Genomic DNA, 23,407 nt, shown 5'->3' with positions numbered 1-23,407 from the left:
ATTCCTGTTCTAAGAGAAAAGACAAGCTCCTCTATTAACATTTAAAACCATAGTCTGATTCTGTCCTGTATTTCCAGGCTTATTACACATTATTAACCCCTCACATACTACATTTCAGACAAAGTGTTCCATTTGCTGTTCCCTGGACCTACTTCCATGCCTCTGCCCATGCCTGGAATGCACTCCCTCCTCACCCACACCTCTTAGAATTTTTAGGCCCCTTCAAGACTTAGTCCGTACGTCACCTCATGTGGGAAACCTCTCCTGATTGCACGGGTTATTAGTGCTTTCTTCTTCTTCCTCAGATTGCGCATATATGTATATATGTGTGTGTGTGTGTGTGTGTGTGTGTGTGTGTGTGTGTGTGTGTATCTGATAACATGTTATGTTCTCCCCCTCCCATTAGAATATAAGCTCCTTGAGGGCACGGACTGTTGTTGGGTTTTTTCTACTTTGAATCCCTAGCATTTAGCACAGTGCTTGGCATATAGCACCTAGGTGAATGTTGGATTGAATTGGATTAGGTTGGATTGGGTTGGATTGGATCTGTTGGGTTGGATTGGATTGGATTAAGTCACACTGGATTGGGTTGGGTTGGAATCACAGGCTTTAGAGACGAAAGGACCCTTCCAAATTATCTAGTTCACTGCCCAATTTTTCAGATGGCAAAGCTGAAGCCCAGACAGGTAGAGACTTCCCCAAAGTCCTAAAGGTCACAAGTAGCAAGATCAAAGATCCAAACTTGGATCCTGGTGCTCAAGATCTAGTCAGCTTTCCCTTGAACCACAATCCTCTTTGGAAGTCCCCGAGACTATTTCTAAATGGAATTTCTCACAAAATATCAGCTTCTTAGGAAAGTGATGATTTCTGGGTTAGTTTCCATGTTGTCATTACTTGATAAGTTTCTGTAATATACATTTTTCTTCTCTCACTTTTGATAAGCAAGGATTCATTAGATTACTTTTTTGCAAGAATGTTTTGCTAAAAGTGCTGACCTTCAGAAACAACAGAACTCGGGCAATATAATGTAGCCAATGTCCCTACAGAATCACCCAGCTTTTGTTTCTTTTTCTCCCAGAGCCGAGAAAAGGAATACAAGTATCAAATGTTCATTAAGCCCCACAAAGGGAGCCCCAGCCAAAGAATATTTTTGTTTTGCTCACTGGTAATACATTTGTGTAAAAGAAAGTCTAGTATTGTTCATATGGGCTTCAGCTGGGAGAGATTCAGCGAGCATGAAAACATCGTCAGGGAAGAGAGAGCACAATTGTCTTTCCTGCAGCATCTTTCAAGTACACGGGTCAGCCACTCCCTGAAATGCTTTACCAAAATTATATCTTTCCTGTCATCCCAAGCATCCAACTCTTGCCAGTTCTTAGTATTTTTTAAATTATCTTTTTAATACAGTATAGCACTGAATACTTGCCCACCCAAGCCCCTGATATCTATCACCTTGTGATTTGAGAAATAGATATTCCAAGTCTTTTTTATTTAGCCCAAGCACCCAACTCGACAATTCTTGATATAAAAATTTTTCTATTTAATATGTGGAGGAATAACAGAGTGAATATTTACTCAATCAAGTCCCCAGGATCACCATGTGATATGAGCTATAGATGTCTGGAATTCCCCATTAAAATGCAAGTACCCCTGAGAAGGGAACGAAGCTGGAATCCTTTATCTCCAAGTAAGTTAGCCACCCTTTCACAGAAGCAACGTAGGTACTAGGAAGAACCCTAGACTTGGAGTAAAGTAATCTAAGGGGCAATGAACAGTGTGAAGGACTTGGAGTCAGGAAGACCTGAGTTCAAGTGTGGCCTCAGACTCTTACTAGCTGTCACCTGTTTGCCTCAGTTTCCTCATCTGTAAAATGAGCTGGAGAAGGAAATGGCAAACTCCTCCAGTATCTTTGCCAAGAAAACCCCAAATGGGGTCACAAAGAGTCAGACACAACTGAAAACAACTAAACAACAAAAGTCCCAGGTTCCAGTTTTTAATTTTTAGGATTCAAAGCTGGGGGATACGCTTGAGCTCATCTGGTCTAGTGCCTTCACTAGGGAGATGAAGGAAGTGAAGCCCAGAAGGAACAGCAAAGTAACTTACCAAAGTCACACAACTATGAAATAAAAGCTGGGATTCCAATCCTGGTGCTCCAAATCCAACCTACCCCACACCAGCCATGTGAACGTGCAAGAGTCATTTTACCTCTCTTGACCTCTCAGACCTTGTCTGACTTATTTGTAAAATGGAGGAAATGCTTGTACAATCTATTTTTGGTGGAGTAAAAGGTGTTTGTAAACCTTTAGGTGCTAGAGAAATGTGGCTTGTGGTCATGTTAAACCCTAGCCAGGGTTAGAAGCATGGGACACAGGAGGGGCAGCTAGCTCTGCTCCCCACCCCTCTCACAGACTCCTCTCTTGCAGGGAGGCAAGAAGGGCCAATAAAAAATGTAAAGAAATGCTGAGTTCAGTTCTATTCAATAGCATTTATTTAGCACCTACTGGTGGCAGCTGCTATGCTTGGCACTGGTGATAGGGAGACAAAAAGGAAACAGTCCCTGCCTTCAAAGTGTTTATAGCCAGCCAGGAAAACCCATATAAAATATATACAGATGGGTATATGCTAAATATATGCATAGAGTCAATAAAATGTAATGTTGAAAATCGGGGAGCACTAACTAGCACAAGGGAGAAACTGGAAAGGCCTCCAATAATAGGTCAAGAAAAGTCAACAAGTTGAGGCTTAACTATGTTCTAGGCAGTGTGCCAGGCACCAGAGGCACAATTCAAGGTGGCATCTGAACTGTGCTTTAAAGGAAGCTAGGGGTTCTATGAGGTGGTGGTGTAGAAGAAGAGCACTCCAGGTTTGGGGCACAGCATAGGCAAAGACATAAAGGATGGAGATGGAATGTTGTATATGGAATACCTAGAAGCCAGTTTGGCCGTAATAGAAAGTGCCTAAGGTAGAAATAATGGGAACCCAACCTAGAAAGGTAAGTTAGAGTAAAGAGCTTTAAATGGCAGGCAGAGGAGGTGTGTTTTATCCTAAGGGCAATAGGGAGTTACAGAAGCTTCTTGAGGAGGGAAGTAACACAGTCAAATCAGCACTTGAGTGATGTAAGTTTGGTGACTATGTGATGGATTGGTTAGAGAGAGGAGAGCCAGGATACAGAGACACTAACCAGGTGGTTACAACGGTAATGAGGTAATGAGGGCTAGACTAGGGTAACAGCTATGGGAACAGAAAATAGGAGACAGGTACAAGAGATATTGAAGCCATGGAATGCAGATGACTCGGTCCCTCTGCAGCTTTTGTCCACTCCTTCTGCCCACGACCACAGCCAGTGAGTGGCAATAAAAACCATTTCCCACCCCACCTTCACCAAGCATCCCAGAAGTCACCAATTTAAAGGAATCATAGACACTAGAAAGGACCATGAGAAAATCTCCCCTTCCACATGCCCAACAGTTGACCATGCAGCCTCATCTGGGACATTTCCAATGATGGGGATTTCACTATCTTAGGCAACTCATTTCTATTTTCAGACAGCTCTTCTTCACAGAAATCTCTTCCTTTTAAGCTAATATATACTTCCCTATAATTTCCATCCATCACAAGGTCATACTTAGAACTCAGAATCGGTGTAGTCCAACCCCCTCCTTTTACAGATGGAGAAGCTTAGGCTGAGAGAGAATGAGAGATCTTCCCAGGATCACACAGTGTTTGAGGTGGAAGTGCTCTATCCACCAGTCTATTGTGTGGCCCATGCAGCACAAGACAAGTTTAAGTACCCTTCCATGAATAGCCCTTTATGTATTTGAGATAATCCTCTCATTAGCTTCTCTTCTCAGACTCACCATCCATATTTCCCCTCATACGACATGACTCAGACTTCCTTCACCTTTCTATCTTTCTCTGGAAATGCATCAGTTCTTCAATGGCCTTCTTAAAATTTAAAGTTGAAGGACATACCTAGCTGTGGTCCAGTCAGCAATGATTATCGTTCTGCATGTTATTGAGTCATTTTTCAGTCATGTCCAACTCTTCATGATCCTGTTTGGAGTTTTCTTGGCAAAGATACTAGAATGGTTTGGCATTTCCTCCTCCAGCTCATTTTACAGATGAGGAAATTGAAGCAAATGGGGTTAAGTAACTTGCCCAGGATCACACAGCTAGTATCTGAGGCCAGATTTGAACTCAGGTCCTCCTGACTCTGGGGCTGACACTCTATCCACTGTGCCACCTAGCCTCCCTAAAGTTTGGAGCTCTGAAAGGTTAAAATGACTTGCTGAGGGCCAATTTGTATCAAGGGCAGGACTTGAACCCAGGTCTTTGTGATTTCAAGGCTAGCTCCCTATCCTTGGTAGAGACAGAGATACTGACCATAGTATAGATAGAGATACTATCCAGAGAAGGTATCTCTGTGGACACCATGCTATCATGACATGATTCGGTAACTGAATAAATTTGAGAGATAAGGAGGAAGGAAGCCAAACGTACACGTAAGACACTGGAGAAAATAGTGAAATGATGAGGTCAGAAAGAGAAGCAAGATAATAAACTTGGTATAGAACCTGATGAGACATTCACCTGTCTTGTAGGCAGTAGGAGATGAAAGTTCAAAGCTCACAAATGTCACCAGACCAGAGATACATATTTGGAACTAATCTGTTTGGGGGTGGAAGTTGACTTTAAAGGAATAAACAAGATTGCCAAGAGAGAAGAAGGCCAAGGACAGACCCTTGGGGGAAATCCACATGAAGTCATCAGGAAGAAGATAAGGTACAAGTGAAGGAGACAGAGAATGCACAATTAGTGAGACAGGAAGAGAGCCAAGATGGCATGATGAGCTTTGAGGAGATAGCTTCACCAAACTGGGAGGGGCAGAACTAGATTATACAAGAAGTTGAAGGGAGTAGTGAAAAAGTGGAAACATCAGATATTGGCAACTTCTCTGAAAAGTTTACATTTAGGAAAAGTAAAAAGATAATAGTTAAATAGTTAGATCAGATAGAAGGGTCAAAGATCTGCTTCTAGGATTGGGAAGACCTAGGCATTCATGTAGCAGAATGGGAAGGAGTTGGTGAAGGAGAAATTGAAGATGCATGAGGAAGAGGGGTTAACTGCTGGACCAATGGTTAGGCAAATAGTATCAATAGCAGGCTATCTCTTCCTCTGTGATCAGAGGGCTGGAAATAAGAATGTGTGATAATGTTGAGAAATTTTTTACCAATGTAGGAAGGGAGGTGAGAGAGTTCACATTGGATGGCCTCAATTATCTCAATGAAACAGAAGGTTGGGAAGACAGAACAGCTTTTAAAAAAGAAAGGAAAGGAAAAAGAGGTGGGGAGACAAGGGAGAAAAGGAGGCTATTGTATATTGCAAATGTAAAGAACACAGTGGATGAGGAGGGTAGCAGCTAGAAGTGAGATTGAGAAGAAAAGTTTTGGAAATCACCTGTAAAAAAGAAAAAAGAAAAATCGTGAGAGTAGATAAAAGAGTAGATTGCCAAACAGCAGCAAAGACCCAGCTGAACTATGAAGTGGTAGTGCTGAGAAAGTCAGAGAAGGATGAGGGACTTTACTGTTTCTCCTGGTTTGACCATGAGTGGAACAAGAAACACTCCTGGTGAAAAGCTTTTGGCCAGGAAGCAGCAGACCATAGCAGTTATTAGTCCAAAAACCTGCTGACCGACAGATGGTAAGGGGCATAGGCCAGATAAAGGAAGCACATTCAAGATCCAGAAATCCAGGCCAGGAGTTTGAGAGCAGCTAGATGGCTCAAGGCAACTAGCCAGTTCAGTGGACAGAGAGCTGGGCCTGGAGTCAGGAAGACCTGAGTTCAAATCCAGTTTCAGGCACTTATTAGCTATATGACTCTGGGCGAGTCACTTACCCTCTGTTTGCCTTAATCCACTGAAGAAGGAAATGGCAAACCATTCCAATGTCTTTGCCAAAAATACCACATGGACGGTATTAGTGTGCTATGGTCCATGGGGTCCCGAAGAGTCAGACACAACTGAACAGCAGCAAGTTTGAAAGTATCGCAAAGGGGCAGAGCTGGCATGTCAAGGGTTGAGTAAGCATTCAGAGAAGGTTGGACTTATCCAAAAGGGAATTCTTTGTTCTCAGTTTCTTGAATATTCAATCAACAAACATTTATTAAGCATCTACAAGGTGCTAAGTGTCGCCATTCTTTTAAGTGTCTGCATTGGGCTAATACTGCCTGCCTCATTCTTTTGCCTTAGCTTCAGCTGTTGCCAGTTTTTCTTTTTAGTTTCATTGAAGCTCTTTTTAATATATAACTGGCACTCACCACTGAGTCCCTACCTATCCCCATAGAGTACTTTCTTATTACAAATAAAATTAAGCAAAAGAAACCAACCCCTATTGGCCTCATCTGACAATGTATGACTCCTTCTGAAGCAATGGTCAACCACCTCTCTACTGAGAGAACAGAGGCACATCTTACCATCAGTCTTCTTAAGTCACTATTGATCAATGCTCTGAAGCCTTTAGATTATTGTGGTCATTGTACAAATTCCTCTGGTCCTGCTCTCTTTACTCTGCCTCAGTTCATACATGTATTTCAAGTTTCTCTGCATTTTTTCACCTAATAATACTAGCTAGCCTCTGTATGTTACTTTAAGGTTTGCAAAGCACTTTACAAATATTATATCATTTAATCCTCACACAATCCTGGGAGGTAGATACTATAATCACCCCCATCTTACAGTTGAGGAAACTGAGGCAGACAGACCTTAAGTGCCTTGCCCAAGGTCACATAGCCACTAAGTATCAGGTCTGAATTCAGATCTTTCAGACTCCAGGTCTGGGTTCTAGCCACTGTGTCACCAAGCTGCCAGGCACCGGTTGGCAGTTCCTGCTATCACTGTGTTTCCATCTGTAACAGAAGCCTTCAAACATCCAAGGATACTGCCTGTGAAAGGGTGTTAAGTTAGTCCAAAGAGAAAGGACGCATAGCAGTGGAGAACAAAACAAGCAAGACTAACTAAGGAGAGGTATGTAAGGGAGATGGGTAGCTACAGGACAGCTCTCTGCCAATGGTATCTGGAAAGCTGGCTTGTTACCCAAAGGGGAAAAATGGAAGGAGGGCAGGATTACAGCAAGGGTGGAGCAGAGAGGCAGGTCAGGTATTGGACCTTGTCTAGAGAGTGAGCCCAGAACAAATAAGTGAGGTGGGAAGAAGAAAGCAGTGTGTAGTCTTCCCAATCTGAGGCAGAAACTGGGGGGAACAAAACTGGTCACATAAATGTCTCTCCTACAAGTGGATGTGGACCAGTTGGGAACAGTAGAATGGTTTGGAGCAATGACCTCCCATAGTTCAATTATAATGTGCTCAGAAGGATGAAGAATTGAAATAAAAGGGTAAAGACTTAACAGAGCTAAAATCTGATGGGCAAAAGGTTCCAGAGCTAGCAAGTATTTTTGAGAAATAAGAGGCATGGAAAGACATAAGAGATTTTGTAAACCTGTGGATTTTGCAAGGCTAAAAAAAGTTTGAGATCTCAGAGGAGAGGAATTTGGAAAAGATGAGTGAAAATTCACACCATAGTTAAAAGCCAACAGTTGAGTTGCAAGCACAGGCAAAGGATCCCAGAATGTTATTTCTGAGAGCATCCTGCCAAACCCTCTCATTTGACAGATGAAGACATTGGCTCAAGGTAACACAGTAAAGAAATGTGTTGAGTTTTGACACAGTCACAACTCAAATCCAGATCTTTTGTCTCCAAATCAGCATTCTTTTTGCTAAATTATAGTTCCCCAAGTACTAGACTCTCCTAAGCTCTTGCACAGCCCTGCCCCCTGATCAGCTAGATGTCCTATTTCTCACTGCCTAGCAATTACCAACTAGAAACATTGAAGTGAAATACTAATAAAAATGTGACTTCCATCACAGTAGAACCATTCTTCCCAGAGTCCCAGAAGCCTTTGTTAAAATTATGGACTTGGAGAATTAGAGAAATAGCGAGCTGAAAGAAATCTCAGCATCATTTTATCTATTCCCCTTGGACCTGTAAAAAGACATTCAGACTATTGACCACAGAGACTAATTAAAGACCATCTAACCTAAATTTAAGGATCTCCAAGGAGGAAGATTCCAACCTCCCTGGAAAATTGTTCTGTTTCCAATGTCCAATTGTGTTACTCAATTCTAGCAATCTAAAGCCTCCTTGTGCATGATTTTTTTTTTATATCTACCATTCCATGAAACTTTCATAAGCTCCATATCCACCACAGCCAGAGCATACAACCTTCCAGGGTAAGTAAGTTCAGTGAGGCAATTCAGTACAGTGGGTAGAGTGTTACATTTGGAGTCAGAAGATAGACGCTTAAATTCAGGACCTACTAACTACTGCCTGCATGACTTTGGTCAAGGTTTTTAACCCCTCTGCCTCAGTTGCACAATGATAAAATTAGGTGGTTGTCTTAGAAGCCATCCTTTCCAGCTCAATATCTCTGATCCTACACTGGGATATAATAATATTAGTAATAATAATAATTTTATTTATTAGGACATTCTCTGGAGCTATTAGCCCAATTCCCACTTGGGCTGGCAAGTTGGATCCCCAGAAAGTGGCTGCTATGTCTCCCCTCTGGATTCTAGGGGCAAACCTGAGGAAATTGGGTGGTATCTTTCTAATCCATGAGCCCCCGCCAATATTTCCCCTCATATTTATTAGTGGATATCAATTAGTAAGCCAGACTTAGCTAACTTTTAGAAAGGTTTGTTTACTAAGATAGTGTAGTGATAATAACAGTTAGCATTTATATAGGGCCTTAAGATTTGCAAAGCACTAAACAAATCTTTTCTCCTTTCATCCTTACAACTCTGGGAGGTAGGTGCTATCGTTATCCTCATTTTACAGACAAGGAAACTGAAGCAAAGATTAAGTGACTTACCCAGGGTCACACAATTAGTGAGTGTCTCATGCCTGATTTAAATTCAAGGCTTCCTGACTCTGGGTCAAGCTATCTGTCCACTGCAGTTGGTACCAAACATCTCCACTAGCGATCTACGGCATTCACTGCCACCAGTACACACAAAATTCAAAAGGAAAGTGAGCTCAGCCTTTAATCACATGTGGCAAAGGTAGCAACTCAAAGCTCTTAGACATTCTTTTGCTGGAGTTTTCAATATGTTCTCTTTAGGTATTTCTGCTGGACTCTTTAGAGTCTTGAAATGACCTTTTCCTTAGTGTATCTAATTTGTCCTTGACTCCTGATGCAAATAGCTGTTCTGGGGACAATGCTAAGACTAGGACACCAAGGAACAAATCCAAATAGCCCAACATTCCAACATTCATGAAGTCTTCCTCAGCCAAAGTAGGAGTGGCAGGGAAGAAAATTGAGATTGAGGGGGAGGCTGGAGCCTTCTCCTTTCACCCAAATGATTTCTTCTCAGGGGCTTGACAGAGGCTCCCACCACTAAGCTGACAAACACTCAAATGCTCAATTCTAAGCTATTTCATTGGTTTAGCCAATCCCATTAGACTTCCTATCAGGTCTAGTTGAATGTCCAGACTTTGTTTACACCTCTGATCCAATTGATTCAGCTTGAGAGGTGTGTTCTCACTTGATAAAAGTATAGGGGCTGCTTAGTGGGGTGAGGTTGGGTAATTGATTCAATTGACCCACCACCACCACCCCACTCTTCTGGTATGAAATTGTTCTCATGACTTTTGATGAGCATTAGCAAGGTTTTGTTAAAACCCCACAGAAGTCACATCTCCCAGAGAAAGAAAGCGGCAAACAAGATTTCCTGTTGAGAGGGAGAAAACTGAGGGGGGAAGTAGTGACATGTCTTTTAATTCAACAAGCGTTTATTAATCACCTACTATGTGCAAGGCCCTGGTGCTGTGCACTAAGAATACAATGACCAAATGAAAGATAATCCCTGCTGTCAATGAACTTGTGTTTTCCAAGAGAGGAGAGAGGGGAAGAAGGGCAGCATGTAAAAATAAAGTAATATGATATAATTTGAGGAGCAAGATAGCACTAACACCTGGGGCATCTGGAAAGGCTTGTTATAGAAGGTGAGCCTTGGAGGAAGCTAAGTGTTCTAAGAGCAGGATGTGAGGAGGCCCCTTGCACCGAGAGAAATGGAATACTGAGTTCTGAGAACAAGCGTAGGCAAGAAAATAGAATGTGTGGATGAGAGCAATGTGAAATAAGACTGGAAAGGGCCTTAAATCCCAAGCTGAGAAGCTGATAGTTGATCCTTCAGGCAATGGGAGCCATTTAAAATTCCTGAGCCGGGGAATGACATGACCTGTCCCGTATCTGCTTTCTCACATTGACTCTGTGTATTGAAATGTTCGAGTTTGGTGATGTTTATTTAGTTAATAATAACAGAGAAAATTTAAGAATATTTTGGCAGCTGTGTAGAGCATGGTTTGGAGAAGGGACAGACTGAAAACAAGGGAGGTTCCAGTTTGGAGGCTGATGCCGTAGCTGAGCCGACAGGTGGAACCAAGGGGACAATAAGGGATATTGGGGAAGTCAAATTCACCAGACTTGGTTGTAAGAGGCAAGGGAGAAAAATGGGGGAAGATTCCAAGACTGCAAAACTAGATGGCGGGCAAGATTGTAGCAACCTCAGGGCAATAGGATTTCCAAGGGAAGCTAAGGAGCTCCTCTGGGGAGTGTTGAGTTGAGTATACCTACTTTGCATTATGTCAATTAGAAAGCCAGTCTGCTTCCATCGTCTTGCCTTCCCACCCACAGTTTTCCCTTCCTGGCCACACAGTGTTAAATGGAATAAAAAATAAAACCTAATTGCTGTTGTAACTCATCAGGAATACACGATCTTTTTTTAAAGGAACTCAGTGAGCCCACTGGGCCAACCACCTCATTACCATTCTCTCTCCATTGCTCCATTACACTGTCCTGGACGTGCCTGTTTTGGAAATTTGATACCAAAGTAATAAAAAAGAAAAAAGGCAGCAAACCAAACATAAGCCCTGTGGCTATCTGAGGCAGGCAGGGCTTCCTGTGGGGAAGGGACTCCCCAGGAAGAGGGGGACCCACCCAACCCAAGGTCAGGTGGGCCTCCTCCCTCCTAGGCCCTGCTGGAAGTGCTGTCTGATTCAGTTGGTCGACCCGCCCATGTGTACCGAGCTCTGTGCCTGTGGGCGAGGAGGATGCCCACCGTTGTTTACCCAAGCACACCTCTTTTTAGAACTGGATCTTTGTCCCGGATTTCTTCCAAGAACTTTGGGGCCCACTGAGTTCTGGGTCTTTGGCTTAACTTTTTGAGTCCTGTGCCTGTGGGTTTCTTTTTTAACTCCAGAGTCAAGTTTCCAACAGAAGAGGTTAGTTAAAAGTGTTTTGAATTTCGGTATGAAGTCTCAGGCCCTGGGAGAATAGTGAGGGTCTCTTTCCTTCCTCCTCCTCCTCCTCCTCTTCCTCCTCTTCCTCCTCCTCCTCCTCCTCCTCCTCCCCCTCCCACTCTCACCACCAGCCTTCTTTTTCCAGTCACTGAAATAATAATTAATAATGACAATACCAACCATAGCTAGTATGTATCCAGCTACCATATCACTTAGCTGCCCCTAAAATCACAATAGCAGTAACTACTCACATTTACATAATATCTCAAGGTTAGCAAAGATGTTTTCCTCCCAACTCCAGAAGGTAGGCAGTGAAGTGTTACTATCCTCACTTAGCAGAAGAGGAAATTGAAGCTCTGATGGGGTTATATGCCTGGCACATAGTAAGCGCTTAATAGTGCTTGGGGACTGACTAAGTGGCTTCATAGAATCGCTGAATCCCAGAGTTTCAAGGTTGGAAAGGGCAAGCCTTACATGTCAGGCTGAGGAACTGATATTACATCCTGGCGGCATAAGGAAATGTTGAAAATAATTTAGTGAGGGAATAATCTTCTACTGCTGTAAGAAGATTATTTTGTCGCTTTGGTTCTATGAATATTGAAATTTTCTTATTTAGTGATGTTTCATAAGTTCCTAATTTTAAAAAAAAACTATTTTTCTTAAAGGCTTTCTAATCTACCCTAATAAAATATGAGGCTCTTGAGAGCAGGAGCTGTTATATTTCTACCTTTATATCCCCTATGTCTAGCACAGTTCCTGGCACATAGTAGGTACTTCATAATACTCATTGATTGATTGATGACTGGCAAGAATATGAGCTTCTCACCCCCATAATAGTGAGATGTAATGAACACTGTATTTGGAAATCAGGAAATGTTGGAATTTGGGAGGTGGAAGGGATCTCAGAAGCATCTGCTTCAGCTTGTGCCCAAATAAGAATTCTCTTTATAACAATTACAAGCGGTCATCTAGCCTCTGCTTAAAGACTTCAAGTAAAAGGGAGCCTACTATCTCCCCAGGCAACTCCAAGGGAAACCTTGGAAAGTGTGTTTGTGGAACTCAGAGTTTTTTACATATATGGCATCTGGCACCCAATACATTGTCACAACAAAAGGGCAGCACATCAGAATGAAAAGACTACTAAGAGGCTTGATTTTGTTGAAGAACTCAGGTTCAAAACACAGTTCTGCTACTTACTCCTTTCTACTTAGGACTGTGACCCTGGGCAATCAACCCACAAGCATTTATTAAATACCCACTATATGCCAGATCCTGGACAAGTCATCACTCTCTGTCTCCCTCTCTCTCTGTCTCCCTCTCTCCATCTCCATCTCTCCCTCTCCCTGTCTCCCTCCCCCTCTCTCTCCTTCTACCTCTCCCTCTCTCCTCTCTCTCTCTCTCTCTCTCTCTCTCTCTCTCACCAATTTTTCTCATCTGAAACAACAAAAATAGTGTTTAGATAGAATTTTCTACTTTCTTTTTTATTTGTTTTTTTGTTGGAAGGGGGAAGGCAGGGCGATTGGGGTTAAGTGACTTGCCCAAGGTCACACAGCTAGTGTGTCAAGTATCTGAGGCTGGATTTGAACTCAAGTCCTGCTGACTCCAGGGCTGGTGCTCTATTCACTGTGCCACCTAGCTGCCCCTAGGTATCATTTTAAGGGCTACAAAACATGTTGCAAATAATATCTCAGTTTATCTGAAAAAGGGCATGGGGCAACTAGATGCATCTCGGGTCCCTTCCAGCTCTCAATCCCCTGGTTCTATGGAACAAACCATGTTAAAATTGCTCACGTGAGGTTTGCATAGGCATTTCCTCTGGTTTTCTGTTCCTTATTGAAAATTCATTGTCTGAACTCTTCGAACTCTTTCAACTGACTCAGAAGCTTCAGGTGGTGCAGTGGACAGAGAGCCAGGCCTGGAGTCAAGAAGACCTGAGTTCAAATCCAGCCTCATACACTTAGAAGCTGTGTGACCCTGAGCAAGTCGCTTAACAATTGTTTGCCTCAGTTTCCTCAACTGTGCAATCAGGCATAATGATAGCACTTACTTTCCAGGGTTGTTGTAAAGATCAAATAAGGTAATACTTGTGGGATGCTCAGCACAGTACCTGACACACAGTAGACCCTTAAGAAATGCTTGTCTCCTTCCTCCCTCCCTCCTTTCCTTCCTCCCTTCCTTCCTTTCTTCCTTCCTTCCTTCCTTCCTTCTCTAAACCCAGCCCTTTCTTCAGTATACCATAACAACTCATCTTTAGGACTTTGGGAGGATGGACTTCATAATGAAAAAAAAGGCTCACTTTCAATCCGGGAAGACCTGGGTTCAGATCCTGCCTCTGTTGTAGACTATCTGCATGACTCTAAACAAATCACTTAAGCTCCGTTGCTCTAAGACAGTGGGGTCAAACTCTAAGAGAAATGGCAGCCACTAATCTCATACATAAGGATCCCTGTGGGGCTCATGTTGACTTAGGAAATCACATGTTAACATTATCCATGTTCTATTGAATCTTTATTTACTTTGTTAAATATTTTCCAATTACTTTTCAGGCTGGTTTGGGCTGTATTTGGGAGTAGTGGGGGTGGCCTGTGGCCAGCAGATCACACGTGTGACCCCTCGGTTCTAGGTAACTCTCTAAAGATAGAAGTTGAAGAGAAGGAACGGCTAAGCGATACAGAGGATAGAGCGTGAGATTTGGAGCCAGGAAGATCTGAGTTCAAACCTTGCCTCAGACACTTACTAGCTCTGGTACCCTTGGCTTAAGTCACTCAACCTCTCCATGCCTCTCTTTCCTTCTCTGTAAATGGGGATGATAATAGCACCTCTCTCCAAGTTTAGCTGCTATTGATAGGTGCTGTCTGGCATTGGGAGAGAAATTTCTTCACCCACGAGTTCCCTATTACCAATGACAGCACAGGTCCCCATCCCCTTATAGCACTTTATAGATAAAGAGAGGTCATATTAAGAGGTAGAATGCTGTAGGAGCTAGAGGACTCTTCTTGGAGTAAGGAAGGCCTGGATTCAAGTCCTGATAAATACAAGTTGCTTGACCATGGATAAGCCATTTATCCTCTTTAGTGGCCCAGGCATCACTGGAGGGAGTCAGCACACTGGGAGCTCCTTATGCTGGCAATATTAAAGGCCTGTACAACCATGCCTCCAAGAGATACAGATACTTATACATACATATATATGTGCATAAACATACAGTGCATATATATGCATTGTATAAGCATATATGGATATGTAAGTGCATGTCGGGATACAATGTGCACCTTCATATATGCATACAGTGCATAGGCATGTGAGTACATACATGTATGCATGTATAAAAACATGTGCATCTATACATGCCTACATACACATGTAGATGTGTGGACATAGTCATAGTCACTGAGTTAGAGCTGGAAGAGACCTAAGCAATCATCTTGTCCAATGCCCTGATTTTCAGAGGCCCAGAAGGTTACATGATTTGCACAAGGCCACCCAGTGATTTCAGCCCAGATCCCCTGACTTGGAAGCCAGTGTTCTGTGCACTCTGCTGCCTTTCTAAAAGAGAAAGCCAGCCTTTTAATGTTTATAGATAGTTTGCCTCACAACCGTCTAAGTCCACTAATGCAGGGGTTCAGGGAACTTTGAGTTCCAATCCTGTCTCTAGCCACATACTAGCTGTGTGACCCTGGGCAAGTAGTCTGCCTCTCTGTGCCTAGGTTTCCTCTGTAAAATAGGGACCATACTCCCTGGCAGGGCTATTGTGAGGCTCAAAAGAGATGATAGATGTAAAACATTTTGCGAACATTCTGTAAGCATTCTGTGTGGGTGAGCTGAAACTCAGTATTGTTATTATTCGGGATTTTAGGACCTCCTAGATCACCTATTCCAGCCACCTCATCTTACAGATGAGGAAATCAGCTCAGAAAATTTTGTGCCTCACCCACAATCTTACGGCTGGGAAGGCAGCATCCTTTCCTAGGCACACGAGAACCTTCCACCTGTTTGCTGCCTGCTGGATAGTTCCTACTTCCTGCTGCAGTGAATTTCTAACCCCTGCCTCTCCCATTCCTCTGCACCAGTTCTAAGAGAGCAAACAAAATGGCAAAGAAGAAAAACCTTCCAGCAGACCCCAGGCACCTTCCCCAGAGGCACCTCAGTCATTCCCAGGGACATCTTAGCCTTCTGCCTAATGCAGGGGCCAAAACACAGAGCAGTAACCAGCCCAGAGCACGGGACCTCAGATGAGGGGTTTGCATATTGCCAGTGTTCTTAAGGAGGCTTTCCTCTCTTAAAACAATATTGCTGGGGCAGCTAGGTGGTGCAGGGAGTAGCAGAGCACAGGCCCTGGAGTCAGGAGGACCTGAGTTCAAACCCAGCCTCAGACACTTGACACATGTACTAGCTGTGTGACCTTGGGCAAGTCACTTAACTCCAATTGCTTTGCCTTGGCCCCTTCAAAAAAAAAACAATATTGTTGTTACTGTATACAGCGTTTTCCTGGTTCGGCTCTTCATTATTTCATGCAAGTCTTTCCATGTTTTTCTAGAATCGGCCAACTCATCATTTTTTATAGCACGGTAGTATTTCATCACAGCTTGTTCAGCCATTCCCCAAATGGATGGGCAGCCCCTCAGTTTCCACTTCTTTGCCACCACAAAGAGAGCTACTGTAAACGTTTTAGAACATATCGGGTATTGTCCTTTTTCCCTAATTATCTTTGGAAATAGACCTAGTAGTTGCTGGGTCAGTATTGCTGGGTCAAAGGCTATCCCAGTCTGTCCTGCTTGACACAAACCAAGAGTTCCCGAGCTGACACTGAAACGTGGTATACGAGGAAAAATCATGAGGCCAGAAGATCAGGATTTGGATTCCAACTCAATCATAGACTGACTGTGTGACCTTAGGCAAGACAATTAAATTCTCTGGATAATCCCTTATACTTTCTATGCCTCCAACTGTCTATAAGACATTAAGTCATAGAAGCATTGATCCAGAATAAGGGGGCATAAACTTGTTTTTTTTTAAATATTTTGATACCTATACTTTAATATGATTTATTTCCTTTGTAATCGTATGTATTTTATTGTGTGCATTTAAAAATATTAATCTGAGGAGGAATCCATAGGCTTCACCAGACTAACAAAGGGATCCATGACATAGAAAAAAAATTTTAAGCTGATCTCAAGCTAGAAGACATCCAGGAGGTGTCTTTTGTACAGACAAGGAAACTGAGGCCAAGGAGATTAAGTGATTTGCCCAAGGTCCCACAGGTAATTAGTGACAAAAGGAGGCCATAGAATCACTGCTCTAGAACTGGAATGGTCCTTGGAGGTCAGCTAGCCCAACCCCTTCATTTCACAGATGAGGGATCTGAGACCCAGGGAGGTTATGACTTGCCCAAGGTCACAAAGGCAGTGAGCAGCAGCGCTGGAATATGAGGCCAGATCCTCTGCCTCCACAGTATCAGGATGCAAGTTGAAATAAGCTGGCACTTTTCTCACAAACAATGCTCCTCAGAAGAAAGGTACTATTTAAATCATCCCTTACTCTAATGCCTCATCATAGCCAGGTGCTGCCTGAAGCTGAGCATATTGTAGCTTCCCCGAATCCCCACATATTTCCAGAAACTGCCCCCTGTTCACTCCTCACAGCCAACTGAGAAAAGCAGCAAGAACAAATAATGTTGCTACTGTACGGGAGCCTTTTAGCAACTGTGTTTATTCCTCCAACACAAAGCCTTCATTTATGGGAGAGACAGAGAGACAGAGACAGATAGGGAGCAGTACATGTTTCTCTATCCCTCCTTCCCTCTTTATCACCATCTTTCCTACTTTCTCTTTTATTTCTCTCCCCCTCTTTCCTAATCTCCCTCTCTGTATTTCTGTCCCTCTGTTTCTCTTTTCCCCTCTCTTTCTCTTCCCTTTTCCTTCTCTCCTTCCTTTTCTCACCTCTCTCCTTCCCTCCCTCTTCTTCTCTTTCTTCCTCCTCTGTCCCTCACTCCCTCTTTCCCTCTCCTCTCTCCCTATCTTTCCTTTTCTTTTTCCCCCTCTCCTCCCTCTATCCTCTTCCCTTTTTCCCTCCCTCTTTCCTCACTACCCCTCTCTCCCTCTATTTCTTTCTGTCTCTTTTTCTCACCTGTCTTTTCCTCTCTCTCTCTTCCTCTCCCTCTCTCTGCTTTCCTTCACCTTCCACTTCTCTTTCTGGTTCCCTCTCCCTCTCTATCCCTTTCTTTCCTTCTGTCTCTCTCCCCTTTCTGCCTCTCTCTCCTTCTCTCTACCTTTCTCTCTGTCTTCCCTTTCTTTCCCTCTTCCCTTCCCCCCTCACCCCACCTCATTACAGCTAATACAACAGGGGCCAGACCTTCAAGGTTGCATGGATGCAAAGATACCCAGTAACCAGAGAATCCTTGTCTCTAGACCTAGTTTAAGAGCCTTCTTTTCTCTGCTCCCCTCCCCCAGCTGCTTTATCCCAACGGGTCATCTTCAGGGTGCTCCCCCTTCAATCAGGCAGCAGTCATCTCATGCTGGACAGCATTCTCTTTGCAAATAGCTTGTTTAAGCCAGTGTTTCCAGACCTTTTCAGGTGTGAGGGATCCAACAACAGTCATGGAGCCATACACGATCACCATTGTACTGTTAATATCTATTGGCTAGAATACTTGATGAAACAAAGCTACAGTGAACTGAATAACATGCTGAAATGCATCTGTGTCTTATTCATCACAAAAATCAATCAAAAGTATTTGTGAAGCACCTACTATGCAGCAGGCACTATATAGGCTAGGCACTGGGGATCCAGACATACAGAATGAAACTATCCCTGCCCTCAAGGAGCTTACTTTGAAAAGGACGAGATAGCAGGTAGATGTGAAATATATACAATCTTAATATACAGGGAACAAATACAAATACATCATTAGGAAGAAAGTGCACTGGCAGTTGAGCGGCTAGGAAAAGGCTTCATGCAGAAGATGGTATCTGGGCTGTATTTTCAAAGAAGGCAAGATCTCTATGAGGTGATAAGGAGGAGATAGATTCCAGTCATGCCAACACAATGCCGAGGAGACAGGAGATGGAGAGCTGTGTGTGAGGAACAAAGAAAAGGCCATTTTGGCCAAATCCAGAATGAAGGCAGAGGAGTGTCGTCCAGTAAAGGCAAAAAGGTACATTGGGGCCACGTTGTGTAGGGCTTTAAAAGCTGAACAGAGGAAGTTTTTATTTTATTCTGGAAGCAAAAGAGTTGCTGGAAGTTGGTTGAGCAGAAAGGTCACATGGTCAGATCTATGCTTAAGGAAAATTACTCTGGCAGCACTGCGCAGCATGCACCTGAGTGATGTCTACATCCCCTTGAAAAAGAGTAGTACGTGCTTGTATGAAGCATATTGTTTATTTTCCTTTTTTCTACTTTTTTTTACTTTTTTATCTTATTTTTCTTTCATTTTTATCTTTTACTTTTTTATTTTTATAGATTTACTGACCTTTTGAAATAACTCTGTGTCTCACCAAGAGTTCACCTCTCTCAGGTCAGGATCCACTGCTCTGAGCCATGTAAGGTCATGTGACAAGCTTCTGATTGGCTAGTGCAGGAGTCCTTTACTTTATTGGCATCATGGACCCCGTTGGCAGCTTGGTGAAGCCTACAGATCTCTTCTCAGAAAAAAAACTTTTAATGTATTAAATTGAATATGTAGGGTTATAATGAAAACCAGCTATATTGGAAGACAGCAAAAAAAAAATTCTAAGCTTATACACCCCATCTTAAGAGCCCCTGGTCTAATGGGTTAACAACAAATGCAAGAGGGGGAGAGATCATTTCCCTTCTCTAAACCTGTTTTCCTCATCTGTAAAATGGGGCTAATAGTATCTCCCAATGCCATTGTGAGGATCAAATGAAGGAATGTCTATAAAACACCTCACCAACCTTGACGGGCTATAGAAATGTCAGCTGTTATGGGTGAATTGTTATTTATATTGCAAAAGTGTCAAGTGTCTAGTCCCTTCAGGCTTCACTGATTCCTAATAGTAATAGCTAACATTTATGGAGCGCATTAAAGCTTGCAGAGCACTTTACAAATATTGTCTCATTTGATCCTCACAACTCTAGGAGGGAGGTGCTGTTAGTATACAAGGCAAACAGAGGGTAAATGGCTTTCCCAGAGTCACACAGCCAGTAAGTATCTGAGGCTGGATTCGAACTCAGGTCTTCCTGATTCCAGGTCCAGTGCTCTATCCACTGCACCCCTTCACACAAAAGCTATAAAGAATAGTAGTTGATATTTCTAAGATGCTTTAAACTTTTCAAGGTGCTTTATGTACATTATCTCATCTGAGTCTCTCTGCAGACCTGGGAAGGAGATATTATACCTATAGCTCAGGAAAATCAGACCCAAGGAGTTCAAGTGACTCACCTAGGGTCACACAGCCATCTAGTGTCAGAGGCAAGATTCAGTCTCTGGTCTTCCTGGCTCCAAGCCCTACCCTTTTCCTACTATGCCCCACTACCATTAAACAGTTCCTGGGAGACTTCCCAGTATTCCAGTCCCAGAGCAAATCGATTTCAAAATAAATGATACTGGACTTCAGCACCAACTTTTCTTGCCACAGGAAACTCCCAGGTGAGGAGGGTCTCTCTACCAATGCAGATAGCATCTTTGTACAACTTAAGAGTATTGGAGAGCTCCCTAAAGCCCTGAGAAGTTAAGTGACTTGTCCTTGGTCATCAACCCATAGGGGTCAGAGACAGGAACTTAGGTCTCCATTGCCAGCTCCCCATATACTGTGTCACACTGTTTCTTACAAAAAAACAGTATAGCCAACCCTCGTAGAGAAACGGGGTATCCATAGCCTGAAGGTAATAAGAGACAGCAACAGAGAGACAGAGACAGAGAGAGGAGACAGAGTCAGAGAGAGACAAAGAGACAGAGTCAGAGTCACAAAGAGAGTCAGAGACAGAGAGTAAGAAGAAGAGACAGTCAGAGACAGAGAGACAGAAAGAGAGATACGAGAGATCATCACTGTTGTTGTTTGTTGTTATGACACAGGATTTGGAAGGTGCCTGGTTGTAATAGGAAAGGCAACATGATGGAGTGCAGAGAGTACTGGACTTCAGGTCAGAAGAGATCTGGGTTCAAATCTCATCCCCTACACTTACTACCATTATGATCATTGACGAGACACTTCACCCCTGAGCCTCAGTTTCCTCATCTGCAAAACAAGTATCATATGGCTGGAAGGGGCCTGAGAGATCTTCTAGTCCAACTCCTTCATTTTGCAAATGAAATCTGACAAAGAAAAGTTAGTTAAGTGACTTGCCCAAGGACACACAGGTAAAATCATATCCTCCCTCTACTGCTGGAATCCAAGGAAGAGCTGGCAGATTTACCAAAAGTCAGAAGGAAGGAGAGAAGCAGGGGGCTCAAATAATACTCACTCCTAACTGGTTCAGCTTGTTACAAAAACTGTTCTTACCTAACAGATGACCTGGTCCATCAGGACATCAGACTAGCCTCAGTCAGTCAATAAATACTTATTAGATACCTACTAAGTGCCAGGTACTGTGCTAAGTTCTGGGGATACAGAGAAAGTTAAAGACTATTCACCATGTTTAAAACAGAACAAAGTGATTGGAGAGTCCTAGGCCCCTGGGGGAAGCTAGGTGGCACCATAGTGGATAGAACACCAAGCCTGCAGTCAGAAAGACCCATCTTTCTGAGTTCAAATCCAACCTCAGGCACTTACTAACTGGTGTGACCCTGGGCAAGTCACTTAACCCTTTGCCTCAGTTTCCTCATCTGTAAAGTTAGTTGGAGAAGGAAATAACAAACCACTGCAGTATCTCTTTCAAAAAAAACTCTAAATGGGGTCATGAAGAATCAGACACAACTGAAAACGACTGACTAATAGACCCAACTCATTTCCATCCTGCTACTCAAATGTGCCAACTTCCATTGGTGAAAATCTTCCTAAACCACAAAATTGTTACAGATGTGAATCTGAAATGAAAGAGACAGAGAGGGAGGGAGGGGAAGAGAGAGAGAAAGAGAGAGAGAGAGAGAGAGAGAGAGAGAGAGAGAGAGAGAGAGAGAGAGAGAGAGAGGGAGAAGGAGAGAAAGAGAGATGAGAGTCTTTGTACCACTCTTAGGTTTTCCTATCTTAGGAGCCAATAATATTCAATACAACTCCAGTCACAGGGATCAAGGAACCAGCCAGGATTCACACTGTTATTCATGCCCTTTAGCTAGGGAGCACTGGAAGGGATCAGAGCTCATGGCAGGATCCACAGAAAGCATAACAGTACAACCTCCACCCCACCCCCAAACACACACATACATACACACACGCGCGCGCGCGCGCACACACACACACACACACACACACACACACACCCCACTTTGAAAACTTTGAAACACTATTAAAACATCAGTTATCATTTATAGGAGGAAAGTCAGCAAAGAATCAAAAATCTCTAACATTTCCTTTGGTTTGATTTGTCTCTGCAACTTCCATTGTATGATTCAAGCCATCTCCTAAGATGTCCAGATCCTACTTGAGAGGCAATATTGGGTAGTGTTTATAGGAGCTGGACCTAGGGTTCAAATCTCATCTCAAATGCTCTGCACATGTCGCTCACCTTCTCTGAGTTTCTTCATTTATAAAACAAGAGGGGTGGACTCAGTGGTCTCTAAAATCCTTTCCAGATCTAAAACTATAACTACAGTTTCTTCATTTGTGAAATGGGAGGGGGCATACTGCATGACTTCTAAGGTCCTTCCCAGTGCTAAATCTCTGATACTCCAACTGAAGATCTTCAAGCCCAGGGATATTGGCCCCTTTATTAAAAAAAATACAACTGACCACCACCCCATTTTCCACAAAGATTATGTCTAATTTCTAATACTTCCTCTCTCTTCCCCATCCCCCAGCCCAGCATCAGGAAAAGCAAATACCCAACCGAAAAGATGAAGCTGCTGTTTAAGAAGTGACAGGCCACATCTGCAGATAATTACCTCTAGGATTCATTACCAATTAGGCCTATAAATCTCTGCTTACTTTGGCTCCTGGAAGGATGATTTCACTAGGGCTTTTTGGAGAGTCAGATGAGACAACAGTGAGAAATTCAAGCTTGAAAAGAAATACTTACTATCCAAAAGAGGACAGGATTTCTCAATTGCCCAGAGCAGCAAAAAACAGGCTTGACCTTCTGGGTCCTGGGCATACAGCAGAACAGAATGCCATCAGGCTAAGTAACAGCAAAGATATGGATGCCAACTCAGCAAAGAGGAGGCAGGGATGGTGAGACTAGGCTAAGGTGTGGAGCTACCAGCTAGTGGCCTTTTTATTCATGTTGGGGATCCTCATAAAATCGTCCAGATTGGCCTTACCACCCAAACTCAATGCAAGAGGTAGAGATGTAACCACTTAGTGGGTTTTGTGTGTGTTTGTTTTCCTGACTGGATTGCAGCCCTCCTTGGCTCTGAGATGAAAGAAACAACAGCTAATGCCATCTGTGTCTTTCTCTACAGGTATGCTTATTTACTTTGGATATGGCATATGGAACAGCACGCTGGAAATCAGTGCCAGGGAAGAGGCCTTGCACCAAAGCACCTACCAGCGCTATGACGTGGATGACCCCTTCTCCGTAGATGACGGTTTCTCCTACGGCCCAGAGGGTGAAGGTCAGCAGGACTGGGGAGGCGCAGCAGCTGAAGACAAAGGCTTCTATTACCAGCAGATGTCAGAGGCAAAGGAAAACAGCCGGACAAGTAGCAAACCGAAAAGCAAAGGCAAACACAAACAGAACTCGGAGGCCCTGATTGCAAATGATGAGTTAGATTACTCGCCAGAGTAGGAGTGAATAAGTAAAAGGTAGAAGAGATGATGATTATGGGCAAGCTAACCTGGGGGTTAGGAGGTGAAGGCTTTCTCAGCTCTCATTTTGCAATTGTCCCATAAGTCAGTCCCCCAAATCATAGCCTGTACCTTGCTATTTCCCTCTTCAAGATAATTCTGTAAAAAAGGTTTGGCCTGAACCCTGTAATTGACCCTCTTCTTCCATCCTCGCCCC

At 43.2% G+C, this 23,407-nt stretch overlaps 1 protein-coding gene across 1 annotated transcript in view; it reads left to right on the top strand.

Moving 5' to 3' along the window:
* The window catches only part of SLC7A14 (solute carrier family 7 member 14), an 87,753-nt gene extending 64,562 nt beyond the window's left edge, over positions 1 to 23,191 (top strand). The window contains exon 7 of the mRNA XM_036755679.1: positions 22,866 to 23,191. Within this exon, the coding sequence (XP_036611574.1) occupies positions 22,866 to 23,191 (326 nt within the window). The remainder of the gene's footprint in view (positions 1 to 22,865) is intronic.
* Positions 23,192 to 23,407: the final 216 nt, after the last annotated feature.

This window comes from Trichosurus vulpecula, chromosome 4 (genome assembly GCF_011100635.1).
Source record: "Trichosurus vulpecula isolate mTriVul1 chromosome 4, mTriVul1.pri, whole genome shotgun sequence".
NCBI classification, from domain to species: domain Eukaryota; kingdom Metazoa; phylum Chordata; class Mammalia; order Diprotodontia; family Phalangeridae; genus Trichosurus; species Trichosurus vulpecula.
Note: the sequence above shows the minus strand (reverse complement) of the source record. Positions and strands in the feature narration are given on the sequence as shown.